The sequence below is a fragment of the Dendrobates tinctorius genome, unplaced genomic scaffold (assembly GCF_039654945.1).
Source record: "Dendrobates tinctorius isolate UK_male_01 unplaced genomic scaffold, ASM3965494v1 ptg000082l, whole genome shotgun sequence".
In the NCBI taxonomy this organism is placed as follows: Eukaryota; Metazoa; Chordata; class Amphibia; order Anura; family Dendrobatidae; genus Dendrobates; species Dendrobates tinctorius.
The window spans coordinates 10,922,454-10,937,051 of NW_027361750.1; the positions used below are offsets into that span (position 1 = coordinate 10,922,454).

Here is a 14,598-nt window from a genome sequence, read left to right on the forward strand (position 1 = left end):
ATGCAACTTTTGTGGACAACCCCTTTAATTTTCAATGGTTGAAATGAAAAGTTTTAAAATTAGGATGGAATGGCCAGGAATAATATTAGAAAAGATACCCATATAGTCTTATCACTATATCTGTATCTCAATTTGCAGACACGTGTTACAGTGTTTTTACCTTCCTCAGGGCAAAGCATAACATCTGATTTAGATGTATGAGAGTCCTCTGACTGGGGTCTAAGGTGTAACATTTCTCATTATGGAGAATGACTTGCCTGACAAAGGCTCGAAAAAAGGTTTGGTATTGACTTCAAGGATTGCTACTTCCAAAAGGAAGCACTAGAGTTCAAGTCCTCTTCCCTCCCGTGAAGAGACAATTTGCATATTTAATTTCCCAGAGGAGCATTGCACGGCCTATAAGCCTCCTTATCCTGGCATGTTAGACATGTCACTCTCCACAAGAAGAATCACGTTACCCATTAGACCCTAAGCCATAGGAAAACAGAAGTACTGAGATAGCTGTCTTGTTACCGAAAACAGTCCACATAACAACAATCCCCTGCATAATGATCAAAGGTGAAACTATCCATTAAGTTGATATTAAAAGTCGATTTAAGAGTTTCAATTGCTGAAAGTTGAAGACTGAAGATTTGGTATAATTGCGTACCTAACCCTTGAGAAGTGGAATTTGGGGAACAAAGGTAAAGCATCAGTTAATTTACTATGGAGATGTTTTTGACGAAATAGGAAGGAGATAGACACAAAACAAATGAGAGTATTGTATTGTGGAGGTTTTAGCATGGCAGCCTCGTTACGTTGTCTCCCTCATTAGTAAAGGGTAATTCAGGATGTTTAAAGATAATCAATACTAGGTAAAACAAACATCAATTGTTTAATTATCAACCAAAACAACCTGACAAATCTGATCAATGAAATAAATTGCATGACATTAATGAGACAAGAGATACAATGCCATAACACAAGGAGCCTCACATGCAAATATCACACTCATAGCTACCGGAATATGACATACCAATCATATCCCTTCTTCAAAGTTAGTACTGAATGATATATACCCAGGGATGGCTGAATTACAATGGTGCCCAAAGCAAAAATTCATTAGCACAGTACTGATCTCAATCATCTCATGACTTCAATACTTGACCAGGTAATGTCTAGGAGTGTAACAAGTAACCACGGTGCTACATGATAAAGCTCGGAATGGAGACCTACTCCACAATCACAACATTTAGCAGTGAGTTTATAAAAGAAATTTACTGATATATCAAATGTGTACTATATTAATGGTGTCACACTACTATTTCAACCAATAAAGTACCAAGTGCATATTGATACAACAATTTATCTATTAATCCCATCCATCTTTACGATATGGCTATATAATGCTGGGATGTTTCTTCCCAAATATATATAAAAAAAATACAGTAGCACTGGTATTCTGCCAGTCTAACTAAAAAAAGGATTTGATACTGAGAGACTAGTTGTAATCAACACATATCACCAGATAAGACCTAGATTGGTCCTACCAAAAATATATTAAAAAAAGGTCAATATAACATAATGACTTTATTAATCCATAATCAATGAACATGATAATTGATAAAAAAAAAAGCATGAAAGCACAACAGACAATTAATAACACAAAATATAAAAATGAGGGGAAAAGTGTGTGCCAGATGGAATTAATACATTGTAAGAAAAGGGTATAATATGCATGGATTGCAATACAATTATACAGGTGCTTCTCACAAAATTAGAATATCATACTCATAAATTATATAGAGTCATTACAAATAGAGTGATCTACTTCAAGTGTTTATTTCTGTTAATGTTGATGATTATGGCTTATTTATTATTCCTTTCGTCAGATTCAAGTTATTTCTGTCACCATTGTGGGTTTTTCTGTCATTAAATGAGGGGTGCCAGCAATTTTGACCACGTGTGTATATACATACATTGAAGTAATATCCCAGTGGAAAGAATATAGTATATATGACATAAGAAAGTTAGAAGTAGCACTAGCTGAGACAATGAACAATAGCAGCTGCAATAAATCGTGATCACCTCGTCACAGATAGTAAAATGCTGATGCAGCAATAGTCAATGTATTTCCATGATTACCAATCAAAATGACACACCATTAAATCCTCTCCAATGTGTGTTTTGCTGTCGCTTCAGTACTGACAGCAAGTATTATATATACACAATTTATATACCATATTCACAAATTTTGGAAGAAGACAAGAAAAGGGGGCACCTCCGAACAATTTAAAGGGATCCAACCCAGACCTATAATGCCACATATAATTATCAAAAAAGAGAAAAGAAATAGGCCACAAACAGGGGATCACCCTAGGTAGGAAGTAACGGATACAATACTCATTTTATTGAACACAGAAAACAGACACTGAAAATATAAAAACATTAAAAATGGTCACACAAGTGACACATACAGAAAATTGCACAATGCTCATAATAGAGCAAACCAGCTGCAAACACACACAATCCCACCGGGAATAGTGTCTATAACCCTAGGTCCATGTAAACATATTGACAATGGAAAGGTATATAAACCCACAAATGGGAGTGATAAACCATACATGAGTCAAAAAGGACAACAATACATGATCAAAAATGGAAATGAATTGCTAACACAAGAAAGAAAGTAAAAGCTGATAACATGAGGCACAGTACAAATAATAGCATAGCCCCAAGAGTATCTTGGCCAAATTGGGGTACATAGGAACAGTGTAATACAAACTAAATAGGATTCCTATAATGGTACCACAGCCTAAATTTAAGCATATAAACAGCAAATGAATGGCCAAAATTATCCAAGCCAATGGGGGCTAGAGGGGGTTAAATACACAAAGAAATTCTTGCAACCACCCTCAATGGTTGACACACATGAATATCAGCAAAATACAAAACCCATGTGCAGTGGAGTGGAGCAGGCAGAAAGAAGGACCCGACGCGTGTCGCCACTCTGGGTGGCGTCGTTATATGCTTAACTTTAGGCTGTGGTACCATTATAGGAATCCTATTTAGCTTGTATTACACTGTTCCTACGTACCCCAATTTGGCCAAGATACTCTTGGGGCTATGCTATTATTTGTACTGTGCCTCATGTTATCAGCTTTTACTTTCTTTCTTGGGTTTGCAATTCATTTCCATTTTTGATCGTGTATTGTTGTCCTTTTTGACTCATGTATGGTTTATCACTCCCATTTGTGGGTTTATATACCTTTCCATTGTCAATATGTTTACATGGACCTAAGGTTATAGACACTATTCCTGGTGGGGTTGTGTGTGTTTGCAGGTGGGTTTGCTCTATTATGAGCATTGTGCAATTTTCTGTATGTGTCACTTGTGTGACCATTTTTAATGTTTTTATATTTTCAGTGTCTGTTTTCTGTGTTCAATAAAATGAGTATTGTATACGTTACTTCCTATCTAGGGTAATCCCCTGTTTGTGGCCTATTTCTTTTCTGATTTTCACAAATTGTATTACCATAAACACTCAAAGCTTATTACCCTAGCCCAGGGGTGGGGCACCTCAGGCCATTTTATCTGGCCCCCGGGCAGATTCCTGGGGACCGCAGTGTTTGGGCTGGCAGTTGTATTTTGATGGCTGCTGGCCCTTTACTGAACACTGAGGAGTGTGCAAAGAAAGAATACATCCTGACACCAGTGAAAGCTTCAGGACATACTTTGTGGGCATAGTTAGCGCACATATTGTACAGCCCGCGAAGAATGTTCTAAATATCCAGATGGCCCACTACAACTGCCTAATCAAATGACGCGTTTCCCCTTTTCTAAGGTTCATCGGGAGTAATAAGGTAACTAGCAAAGAAAAATAATCTACTTAGCTGACAGTTGTACTCAGATGATTTGTTTGGATAACCCATAGTAAAGTCCTGAGTGCACAAGGTTCATTCCCTTGATGATGATGTGCCAAGAGCACTGGACACTGACCCATTTACCCATCTAATACCAAGGAGCACTACAATGCCTACAGGTTCAAACAATACAAGTATAGATATTTTCATCAAATTAGTTACGGCTGACCTTAAAAACTTAGGTTCCCAGATTAAAAGAAAAATCTACTTCCATTACAGAGAAAAGCGTTGGATGCATTATAAGAAAATGATTAATTCATTTTCAAGGCATCCGATAAAGGTGCCAACTTAGTAGTTATGGATCAGTTAACCTACAAAGATATGTGCTTAAAGATCTTAACCGACACATTAACTTTGACACATTACATAGGGATCCTACTGACACCTTTAATGCCGATCTGAACTCTTTGCTTACCTCTGCTCTAAATTCCAGACTTATTTAAAAAAATTAGAGGGATTTTATGTTTCAGTAGACTCTCACAATCCCAGTGTTGTACACTTTACTCAAGATACACAACAGGCTTACCCCATTAAAAGTCCAGCCCATAGTCTCAGGCAATGACTCCATTACACAGAATTGTGGGATTTATTTTGAAAAGGTACTAAGACTATTCGTAACATCATTACTATCTTATATACGTGACGCCTCTGACCTTCTGTTAAAATTGGAAGACCTCTTAATAGGTGATAACATACAATTAGCATCTATTGATATAGAAACTTTGTAATTATTTTATTTATTACTCCTCATGAACCTTAGAAAAGGGGAAATGCACAAGTGATTATGGTAATAAGCTTTATGTCCATGATCTTTTTTTTTTTCATTTAAAAAAATATATAAAGTGATTAATAAAAGATATATTTTACGGAACCCTGTAAGTACAGTGTTTTACTATTAAATAAATCTCCATGCCTACGTCAATCATTTATAGTCATCACTACCTGTACCTCATCTCTGTACAGATGCCCCCACACCTCTCCCTCTTTGGGTACCAGGCCCCATAGCAGCTGCTATACCTGGTATTCTGGTAGTGAAATGAATGGCAATATGTCTATAATAGTTATCCATATACCTTGTGTTTGCTTTGGCTTTTAAACAATGGTCCTAGCCCTTATATGAGTGCACACAGACTCTTTTCACAGAAGATGAGTACTTGAACTCTAGTGCCTCCGACTGGAAGCTGCAATACTAAAAGTCGATATTGACCCTTTAACGAGCCTTGCTATATGACTTAGGATCAAGATTCATTAAAGGGTGGATATTGACATTTAGGAATGCTACTTCCAATAGGTAGCACTAGAGTTCAAGTCACCTTCCTCTCTGAAGAGGCAATTTGCATATTTAATTTCCCAGAGGAGTATTGCAGGGCTTATAAGCCTCCTTACACTGGCATGTTGCTCTCTACAAGGAGAAATGTTGCCCCTTAAATCTAAGTAATATTATTGAATGTAACGAGATAAGGCTATAAGGGGTAAAGACATGACAGATGCACGTAGACGCTGGTACATCTGCTATATAGGAGGGCATCGGTATTATAAATGGCATCTAACAAGGTGGAAGCCTGGTTACATATTTTGTGTTGGGGACCAGAAGGTTTAAGTAACCCCCCTAAGGGGATTTCATAATGTATACTGTATGTATTATATAAAAGGAGAAATTCTGATAACAAATGTACTTTGATTATGTAATTCTCTTAGCATTTAGTTTAATTGTAGACTAATTAGAGTCGCATCCAATTCATAGATATACGGTAAGTGACCATGCAGAGGGACAATACCTTGTTGTTTTTGTTGATTCTTGCTTATAAATATCAATGATATTCTCAACAAGCAGATTTCTTTGTAATCCATAGACCCCATGTCGATCCAAAACCACTTCATGCCGGCAGGACGGACAACGGAAGCGACCTCCCGTTGCTACAGTATTTCCTCCTCTGGTTGGTAAATATGGATTGGAGGCCTGTTATAGAAGAAGTGTAACATGCGTCATGTGGATAGATGCAATCTCCGTGTCTGCAGAACGAGATGGGGAAGATGATATACCGGGCAGCCTGCACATGTGTGGAAATCTATAGACCCAAAGTGATTAATGATGAGACTGTGATGCGCTATCATTACTACGGTATATTTAGTAACTCCAAGGACAAAGCTATTCTCTAATGACTGGGAGCAGATGAATAAATACCAGGAGAGTTCAGCAACTTAGAAACTACCATAACAAACACCTTTTAGTCTCTGACATTTGCCCAAAAGCTCCTTCAACACTTAATAATGACTTAACCCAAGAACTATATCTTGGAGGAGACAGTGTTGGACTTTGTTCTTTGGGGTTATGATTCCTTCCATTGAGAATGTCTCCATTGCTTAATTGGGGCTTTCTGGATTTGCAAAAAATCTCTGTCCTCTAGCTGAAGTTTGTTAGTTTGTTATTTTAAATAATGTGCTTTACTCACCTTCATCAGGTCCAGCGCTGAGTCTCTGCCGCTGATTCTGGTGTTTGTTATTGTGTGTAGCGATGACTAGAGATGAGCTAACTTATTCATAAAACAGACGCCGAATCCGAATGTGCCATATTATTGTGCCGAATTTAGGTTTAGCGATCGTTTTCTGGACATATTTGCTAATACAAGTAGAGATGAGGAGATATGTTTCGGAAACGATCGCCAAACATAAGTTCGGCACGAATATGGCACATTCGGATTCAGAGACAGTTTTCCGAATAAGTTCGCTCATCTCTAGCCATGATGTCACTTCAATAATAATGCAGCCAATCAGTGAGCTCGGTGGCTCTGAGCCGCGTGTGCCATCAGCTTAGGCAGAGAAGCTCACTGGCTACAATACGGTAGGTATAAAATCAGCACAGCAGATAATAGCAGACACTGGGACCAGCGGCGAAGACTTGGCGCTGGACCTGGGCAAGGTGATTTTTAAAAAAAAAATTTCAGCTAAGAGACGGAGGTTTTTTGAAACCAGAAAACCCCTTTAAGATGCAGACAGAGTTCAAGTTGATGAGATTGAGGACAATTTCTATGACCATTTTACATCTTTATCCATATTAATATAACTGTAATATTAAGTAACAATTTATGTCACAGTTTATTTCTTTACAAAATTATCAATAAAAAATTATTGAATCATACAATGACCTGCTTCTGCCTCCTGTTCCAATATGAGAGGCTCTTGAGTACCAAGAGTTTTTTTACACTTCAGATTTTCATCACTCTACATAATCTATGATATATTATTTCTCTCAAGGACTTCTGGCAATAGAATAGTCAGTTCTCATTAAAATCAGAACTTCCTTATAATATCTAACAATCAGGACCCTCAAACCTGTATCAGCCATCTGCAGCAGAGTAATAACACTTTATGAAGGCTTTATTTCACATCTTTGGTTTTATAGATTCATATCAATATATATTTGGGCAGGAAGACATGTCTAATCTTCCGACACCCCATTATTCAGAGAAGGTACAAATCCCATGTAGAATTTCCAGTTGTTAAACACCATTAACTAACTATATGGTTTTTATGGAAGTAGTATAGCACCATATATGACCAACTGTAAGGTTTTGTAGGCCATAAAAATAAACATAACATGAAAAGGAGCTTGACAATCAAGCTACATATAGAAAAATATTAGCTGGTTGAATGTGCATTCATTTTCATAGTTTAGCTTGGGGTCATCATTCATTTTTGTGGTGTTAAATTCAGGGATCCTTGTGTAGAGCATGAAAATATTAGCTGCACAAAAAAATCATTTTTTCTTAATGATTACTAAAGATGAATGTGTTATGGTGATGTCCAGTCACTAGGGTGTTTCCGCATACATTTTTGAATTTGTGGGAACCTAAATATTCCCGAGATTAGGCACCATACCATGTTCAGCCATTTCTTCTGGATGTAGTCTGTACAATACTATTTTAAATATTAGTTAAATTCAATTTTCCCCAAAATATACAGTGGGGAAAAAAAGTATTTAGTCAGTCAGCAATAGTGCAAGTTCCACCACTTAAAAAGATGAGAGGCGTCTGTAATTTACATCATAGGTAGACCTCAACTATGGGAGACAAACTGAGAAAAAAAAACCAGAAAATCACATTTTCTGTTTTTTTTTTTCATTTTATTTGCATATTATGGTGGAAAATAAGTATTTGGTCAGAAACAAAATTTCATCTCAATACTTTGTGATATATCCTTTGTTGGCAATGACAGAGGTCAAACGTTTTCTGTAAGTCTTCACAAGGTTGCCACACACTGTTGTTGGTATGTTGGCCCATTCCTCCATGCAGATCTCCTCTAGAGCAGTGATGTTTTTGGCTTTTCGCTTGGCAACACGGACTTTCAACTCCCTCCAAAGGTTTTCTATAGGGTTGAGATCTGGAGACTGGCTAGGCCACTCCAGGACCTTGAAATGCTTCTTACGAAGCCACTCCTTCGTTGCCCTGGTGGTGTGCTTTGGATCATTGTCATGTTGAAAGACCCAGCCACGTTTCATCTTCAATGCCCTTGCTGATGGAAGGAGGTTTGCACTCAAAATCTCACGATACATGGCCCCATTCATTCTTTCATGTACCCGGATCAGTCGTCCTGGCCCCTTTGCAGAGAAACAGCCCCAAAGCATGATGTTTCCACCACCATGCTTTACAGTAGGTATGGTGTTTGATGGATGCAACTCAGTATTCTTTTTCCTCCAAACACGACAAGTTGTGTTTCTACCAAACAGTTCCAGTTTGGTTTCATCAGACCATAGGACATTCTCCCAAAACTCCTCTGGATCATCCAAATGCTCTCTAGCAAACTTCAGACGGGCCCGGACATGTACAGGCTTAAGCAGTGGGACACGTCTGGCACTGCAGGATCTGAGTCCATGGTGGCGTAGTGTGTTACTTATGGTAGGCCTTGTTACATTGGTCCCAGCTCTCTGCAGTTCATTCACTAGGTCCCCCCGCGTGGTTCTGGGATTTTTGCTCACCGTTCTTGTGATCATTCTGACCCCACGGGGTGGGATTTTGCGTGGAGCACCAGATCGAGGGAGATTATCAGTGGTCTTGAATGTCTTCCATTTTCTAATTATTGCTCCCACAGTTGATTTCTTCACTCCAAGCTGGTTGGCTATTGCAGATTCAGTCTTCCCAGCCTGGTGCAGGGCTTCAATTTTGTTTCTGGTGTCCTTTGACAGCTCTTTGGTCTTCACCATAGTGGAGTTTGGAGTCAGACTGTTTGAGGGTGTGCACTGGTGTCTTTTTATACTGATAAGTTTAAACAGGTGCCATTACTACAGGTAATGAGTGGAGGAAAGAGGAGACTCTTAAAGAAGAAGTTACAGGTCTGTGAGAGCCAGAAATCTTGATTGCTTGTTTCTGACTAAATACTTATTTTCCACCATAATATGCAAATAAAATGAAAACAAAACAGACAATGTGATTTTCTGGATTTTTTTTTCTCAGTTTGTCTCCCATAGTTGAGGTCTACCTATGATGTAAATTACAGACGCCTTTCATCTTTTTAAGTGGTGGAACTTGCACTATTGCTGACTGACTAAATACTTTTTTTCCCCACTGTAATTGAGAAAGAATGATGAGGGCAAGCACGTCAACTGCCTCATCCACCAATGCCAAAGTTTACTCCATCTCATGGTCTATTTTGCACATGTACTCCATGGAGAATATACAAGCATTATTGCTATACCAATGGGACAATACGAATAACCCAACAACATGGCTGATACTTGACCATTCAGATTAAAGTCTGAGGTTACAAATAAATGTGGTTGCATTTCAATTTGCAAGTGACCTTGACCTGACAGTCCACTGAAATGAAACCCTGAGGGTGTGTGCACATGGTGCGGATTTTGCTGCGGATCCGCAAGCAAGGTACAGTACAATGTTTACCAATGGATTTTAAAAACTGCAATGCACATGCTGCGGATTTTTCCGCGCTGATTTGCTACAGTTTTAAATCCACATCATGTCAATTCTTTCTGCGGATTCCGCAGCGATTTGACACCTGTTCCACTGTACAGGTGTCAAAACGCAGGGGAAAACCACAGGCAAATCTGCAGGTAAAACGCAGGTCATTTTACCTGCAGATTTACCTGCAAATCCGCACTGAAAAATCCGCAGCTGAATCCGCACCATGTGCACACACCCTAAAGGATTTCTGTGTGACCCCTTTCATTATCATTAAATTACATTCACACATCAGTTAGAAATGTTCATGCACTGCCCAATTTTTTGGTTTCATTGATTTATTCACACTCATAGATCCAAGTGTGAGATCCGTGAACCACAGAGCAGCTCCTATTTTGAGCAACAGAATAAGACATACATAATTGGTCTATTTGCTGTTCGATAAAAAAAACGGACAGCACACCGACGCTGAACACAGATGTGTGAATGTAGCCTTATTTGTAGTTATGCCTGTAGGACAATGCAATTTAATGCTGCATGGCCATAAGTTGTCATGTTACTATAGGATGGATTCAGAGGATTGTGTGAAAAATTATCGGTTTTTCATACAGAAAAGAGTGAGTGATGTTTCATTTATATTGCAATCCATATAGTGTGTCGTAAACCATCCATATGTCCATTTGTGACATCCGTTTTGCATCTGCTTTATATATATCAATAATGAAAAATTCTAGAGCGCCAAATACGGTTTCTTATGTTAATCACTGCAATGGATCAGTTAAAAACGGAGGTCGTATGTACAGTGTATGTTTGCCATCCATTTTTTTTTCTCACCTATTGAGGTTAATGTCTCATCTGAAAAACAGAATACATTTGTGTGCATTGAGATTTTCTTTTTCACAAACAGTTCATGCGGAAAAATTTGCATTTGTCCTAGCGCATTGAATAACATTGCGGCATCTTCTGTCCAAATGTTGTCTTAAATACAGACAGTACGTAAAGCTGTTACAGACAATACATACTGTAATCTATAGGTCTATGTCAATATTCATAAATTAGTTATTTATCATTTTTGCCTAATGATGTTAAGGATCCATAAAGTGCTGTTTTTGATATATTTTTCTTTAGGCAAAACAAGGAATTGAAAAGGTACAGGCCTAGTACATATCATAAAATTACAAATTTTCCACATTGTAAAAAAAAAAATTCTAGATGTTACGTGAGTTTCCAGTTATCAAAGGTACGCTTTTTAATGTATGTTGTGATAAACGTACAGCGAGCCATTTTTTGTTGCAGTTTTGCTGTAGTGCTTCGACATTGACATCACTTGAGAAAAACAAGAGCGTTAAAAAAAAAAGTATGAAAAAAAGCAATCACATATTTTAAATTTGGCATCATGATTTTGGTGGTAGGGTGGAGTTTTTTGTAAAATTACTTTCAATTCTTTCTTCACGGAGAACCAATAATGCCAATATTGCAAAATTTTCTGCACTGTAACTGTAGATGTCATTATGATCAAACACTTCTTAATTTAATAACACAATATTAATTTTGGCAAGAGAAAAACTGCACCAAAAATTGCACTGCCTCAATAAAGACCTACTCATATTCTAACTCACAGAAACATGAAAACCATTAATACTGTGTAAGCTTTTATTAATATTTTATGTACTTAATAAACTCATTAGCATTTTTTAAATACATGATCAATGTGTTGCTAAAGTTCTTCAGTGTCCTTGAGTTTAGCATGAATTTTTCATTTTGAATCCAACATATTACAGCCATTTTCTTATATATTTTTTGCTGCCATACTTTACTTTCTACGTCATGCGTCTTACCTGAAATATATCGCTGGCACACTTCCTGCACAGATTATGCTGACAAGGAAGGATTACCACCGGTTTGGAAAACATTTCTAAACATATCGGACAAATAAGTTGCTTCTCCAAGTTATCCATAGTTTGCTGCTCTTTGCTCAAGGACTGGAAAGACAGAGAGGAGCTCATCTCCTAGCTATTCCAAGGAGTGTAAACTAGGAGAAATATGTTGTGCTGTCAGTTTCCGACTTCGTTCCCTTCAAATAATTCCTGGACTCGTGCGATCAAATGTCCTATGGGTTTCCTCAGCAGGATGACATTGTTTAAAGGATCATTACAAGAGCCCTCAAGCTGTTTTTAGTAGCACTCTGTCACATGTTGCCATACTGCTCTGCCCATATATGAAAGTGACAGAGGGATAGATTCAGACAGGTGACGAATCCCAGGGATGTCTTCTCCACATTCCACCCTGTGGGAATAGGGAGGGCCTGAGCAATTGGGCAGAGGGACATCTGGAGAGGAATGACAGCTGTCACTAAATGTGTCTCTGGACCGAACAGTGTTGTGGCAAAGTGTTTCTAAATGCAGAACTGCATATCCCTTAATGTAATTCTCCAATTAATAGAAACTGCTTATTCAACATTAGATATTAGTCCATCTCGCCGGACTGTGGAAAGCAATCAATGTAGGAAAGGCAAATGTGCATAGTTATAGCAACATGTTACACTGCTGTTCTAGCTAAAGCCATATATAAAAAAAATCAAAAAGAGAAAAAGGCAGCACTCCATTGTCCAATATTCAATGGTTTATTGACCCTTCATGCCAGGGCAACGTTTCGTTCCAAGTGGGGAATTTTTTCATCTTTTTCATATACAGCTCTGGCAAAAATTAAGAGACCACTTTCAAATGTTCAGTTTGTCTGATTTTTCTCTTTATAGGTATATTTTTGAGTAAAATGTAAATTGTTGTTCTAGTCTATAAACTTCTGACAACATGTCTTCGAATTTCCTAGCAAAAAATGTATTTTTTTCTGACAAAGAAAAATGGTCTAAATGAAAAAATAACAGTGCTTTCAGTCCTCAAATAATGCAAAGAAAAACAAGTTCATAGTCATTTAGAAACAACAATACTATTGTTTTAACTCAGGAAGAGTTCTGAAATCAATATTTTGTGGAATAACCATGATTTTTAATCACAGCTTTCATGTGTCTTGGCATGCTTTCCACCAGTCTTTCGCACTGCTTCTAGCACAAAAATGTAAGCAGTTCTTCATTGTTTGATGGCTTGAGACTATCCATCATCCTCTTGATTACATTCCAGATGTTTTCAAGAGGGGTTCAGGTCGGGAGAATGGGTTGCCCCTGATAGGGTTTTGATGTGGTGGTCTCTTAATTTTTGCCAGAGCTGTATATGTACAACAAACAGCCGTGACATTTAAGCCACTGCTAAGTGAAGCAAATAATATTTAGGAGATTGTCGGTTCTATAAAGCAAAGTCTGCAGACACTTTTTGTGACAGTATGCAAAGCGTACACTGTCATGATTACCCTGTATTCCCGCGTGAGTCGGCAGTCACGTGACCACATATATGCGATTTTTTTATAGAAGGAAATTAATAGAAGCACAGGAGTCTAATAGGCATGGGTCTACAGGTATGCAAATTGTGGCCTTTTTAGAACACAGGTGATTCATGACAGTGTGCCCATCAGATATTGTCACGTTTCAACAGTCTGCAGTTATGTAAAGTGACTGCAGACTTTGCTTCTTAGACTAGACAGCAGCTTTAATAACCTTATTATCTGCCAAGGACCATGATATATTAAGCAGCAAGTGAACAGTAAGTTCTTCAAGATGATGTGGTGAAAGTCAGTAAAATGGGCAGTTAGAAAGATCTGAGTGTCTTTTACAAGGGGTAAATCGTAGTGATTAGAAATCTGGGTCAGTTTACTGTTTGCAGCAGTTAGTACTAGAGATGAAACAATCGTTTGGAATACAATTATGCCAGCTTTGCTAAATTTTCCCCCAAAATTTGATTCGTGCCCAATACATTTTTTGGAAAATATATGTGGGGGAAAAGGAGAGAAAGAGAGAGAACCTCCCAGACCATGAGAGCTTAAAAGTCTTTAGAACAAGAGATAGATGACTATAATGATCATAAGAGCTTACACTCTACAGGAGAGAGAGGACCCCCCCTGATCATGGGAGATTACACACCATGAAAGAGAGAGACTTATCCAGTGACTTTGGAGATGGAAAATGACTATGCCATACAAACTATGCTTTGCTGGGACCTTCTGATCTGTGATGGCCGAGGTGCTGACTATCAGTGTACAAGGTATGATAATCCATAAGATGTCATAGCTGCAAGGCATTATGAGGAGTCCCGTTCGGCAACATAAAACAATAGTAACCCATTCTGTGATGCTTCAGCACTGCAGGAAATGGTGCCAGGCAAGTTTTTATTTTATTTTTTATGTAAACTATGAATCCGACCTTCCAATTCCAGGATATTGGAGTCGAATTTGACCCTCTATAGATCAATCCGCTCATTTCTGGTTAGTACCTATCAAAAGTGGTCTAAGGAAGGACATCTGGTTATCTTACGATAGTGTCATGGAAACCCACCAATTAATGATCCATATGGGGAGTAAAGTCTAGCCTTTCTGGGCTCTGTTGCACAGAATAGCTACTGTAAAACGTATTGCTGAAAAAAGTCATTTTGGCAATCTGGTAATTGGTCAGAATGTATAGTGCAACACATAGAGGATCAGTAGTCAGAGTGACCCTGCTGATCCCTGTCCACTAATGAAAGCAGGTACAAAGGGCACATGAACATCTGACCTAACCCATTAAATAATGGTACTTAATGGCATGAGGTGATTTTACATTTTTTTCATACCATGAGGCTAGCTATATAAACTACTTTACTAATGGATTGAACTTTTCCTTAAAAAAAGGTGCAGGGTTT

At 38.0% G+C, this 14,598-nt stretch overlaps 1 protein-coding gene across 1 annotated transcript in view; it reads right to left on the reverse strand.

Annotated features, from left to right (window-relative positions):
• The window catches only part of TRIM55 (tripartite motif containing 55), a 206,224-nt gene extending 194,404 nt beyond the window's left edge, over positions 1 to 11,820 (reverse strand). Inside the window, exons 1-2 of the mRNA XM_073583912.1 lie at positions 11,653 to 11,820; positions 5,681 to 5,862 (exon numbers count right to left, since the gene is read on the reverse strand). Coding sequence (XP_073440013.1) covers positions 5,681 to 5,862; positions 11,653 to 11,820 — 350 coding nt within the window. The remainder of the gene's footprint in view (positions 1 to 5,680; positions 5,863 to 11,652) is intronic.
• Positions 11,821 to 14,598: the final 2,778 nt, after the last annotated feature.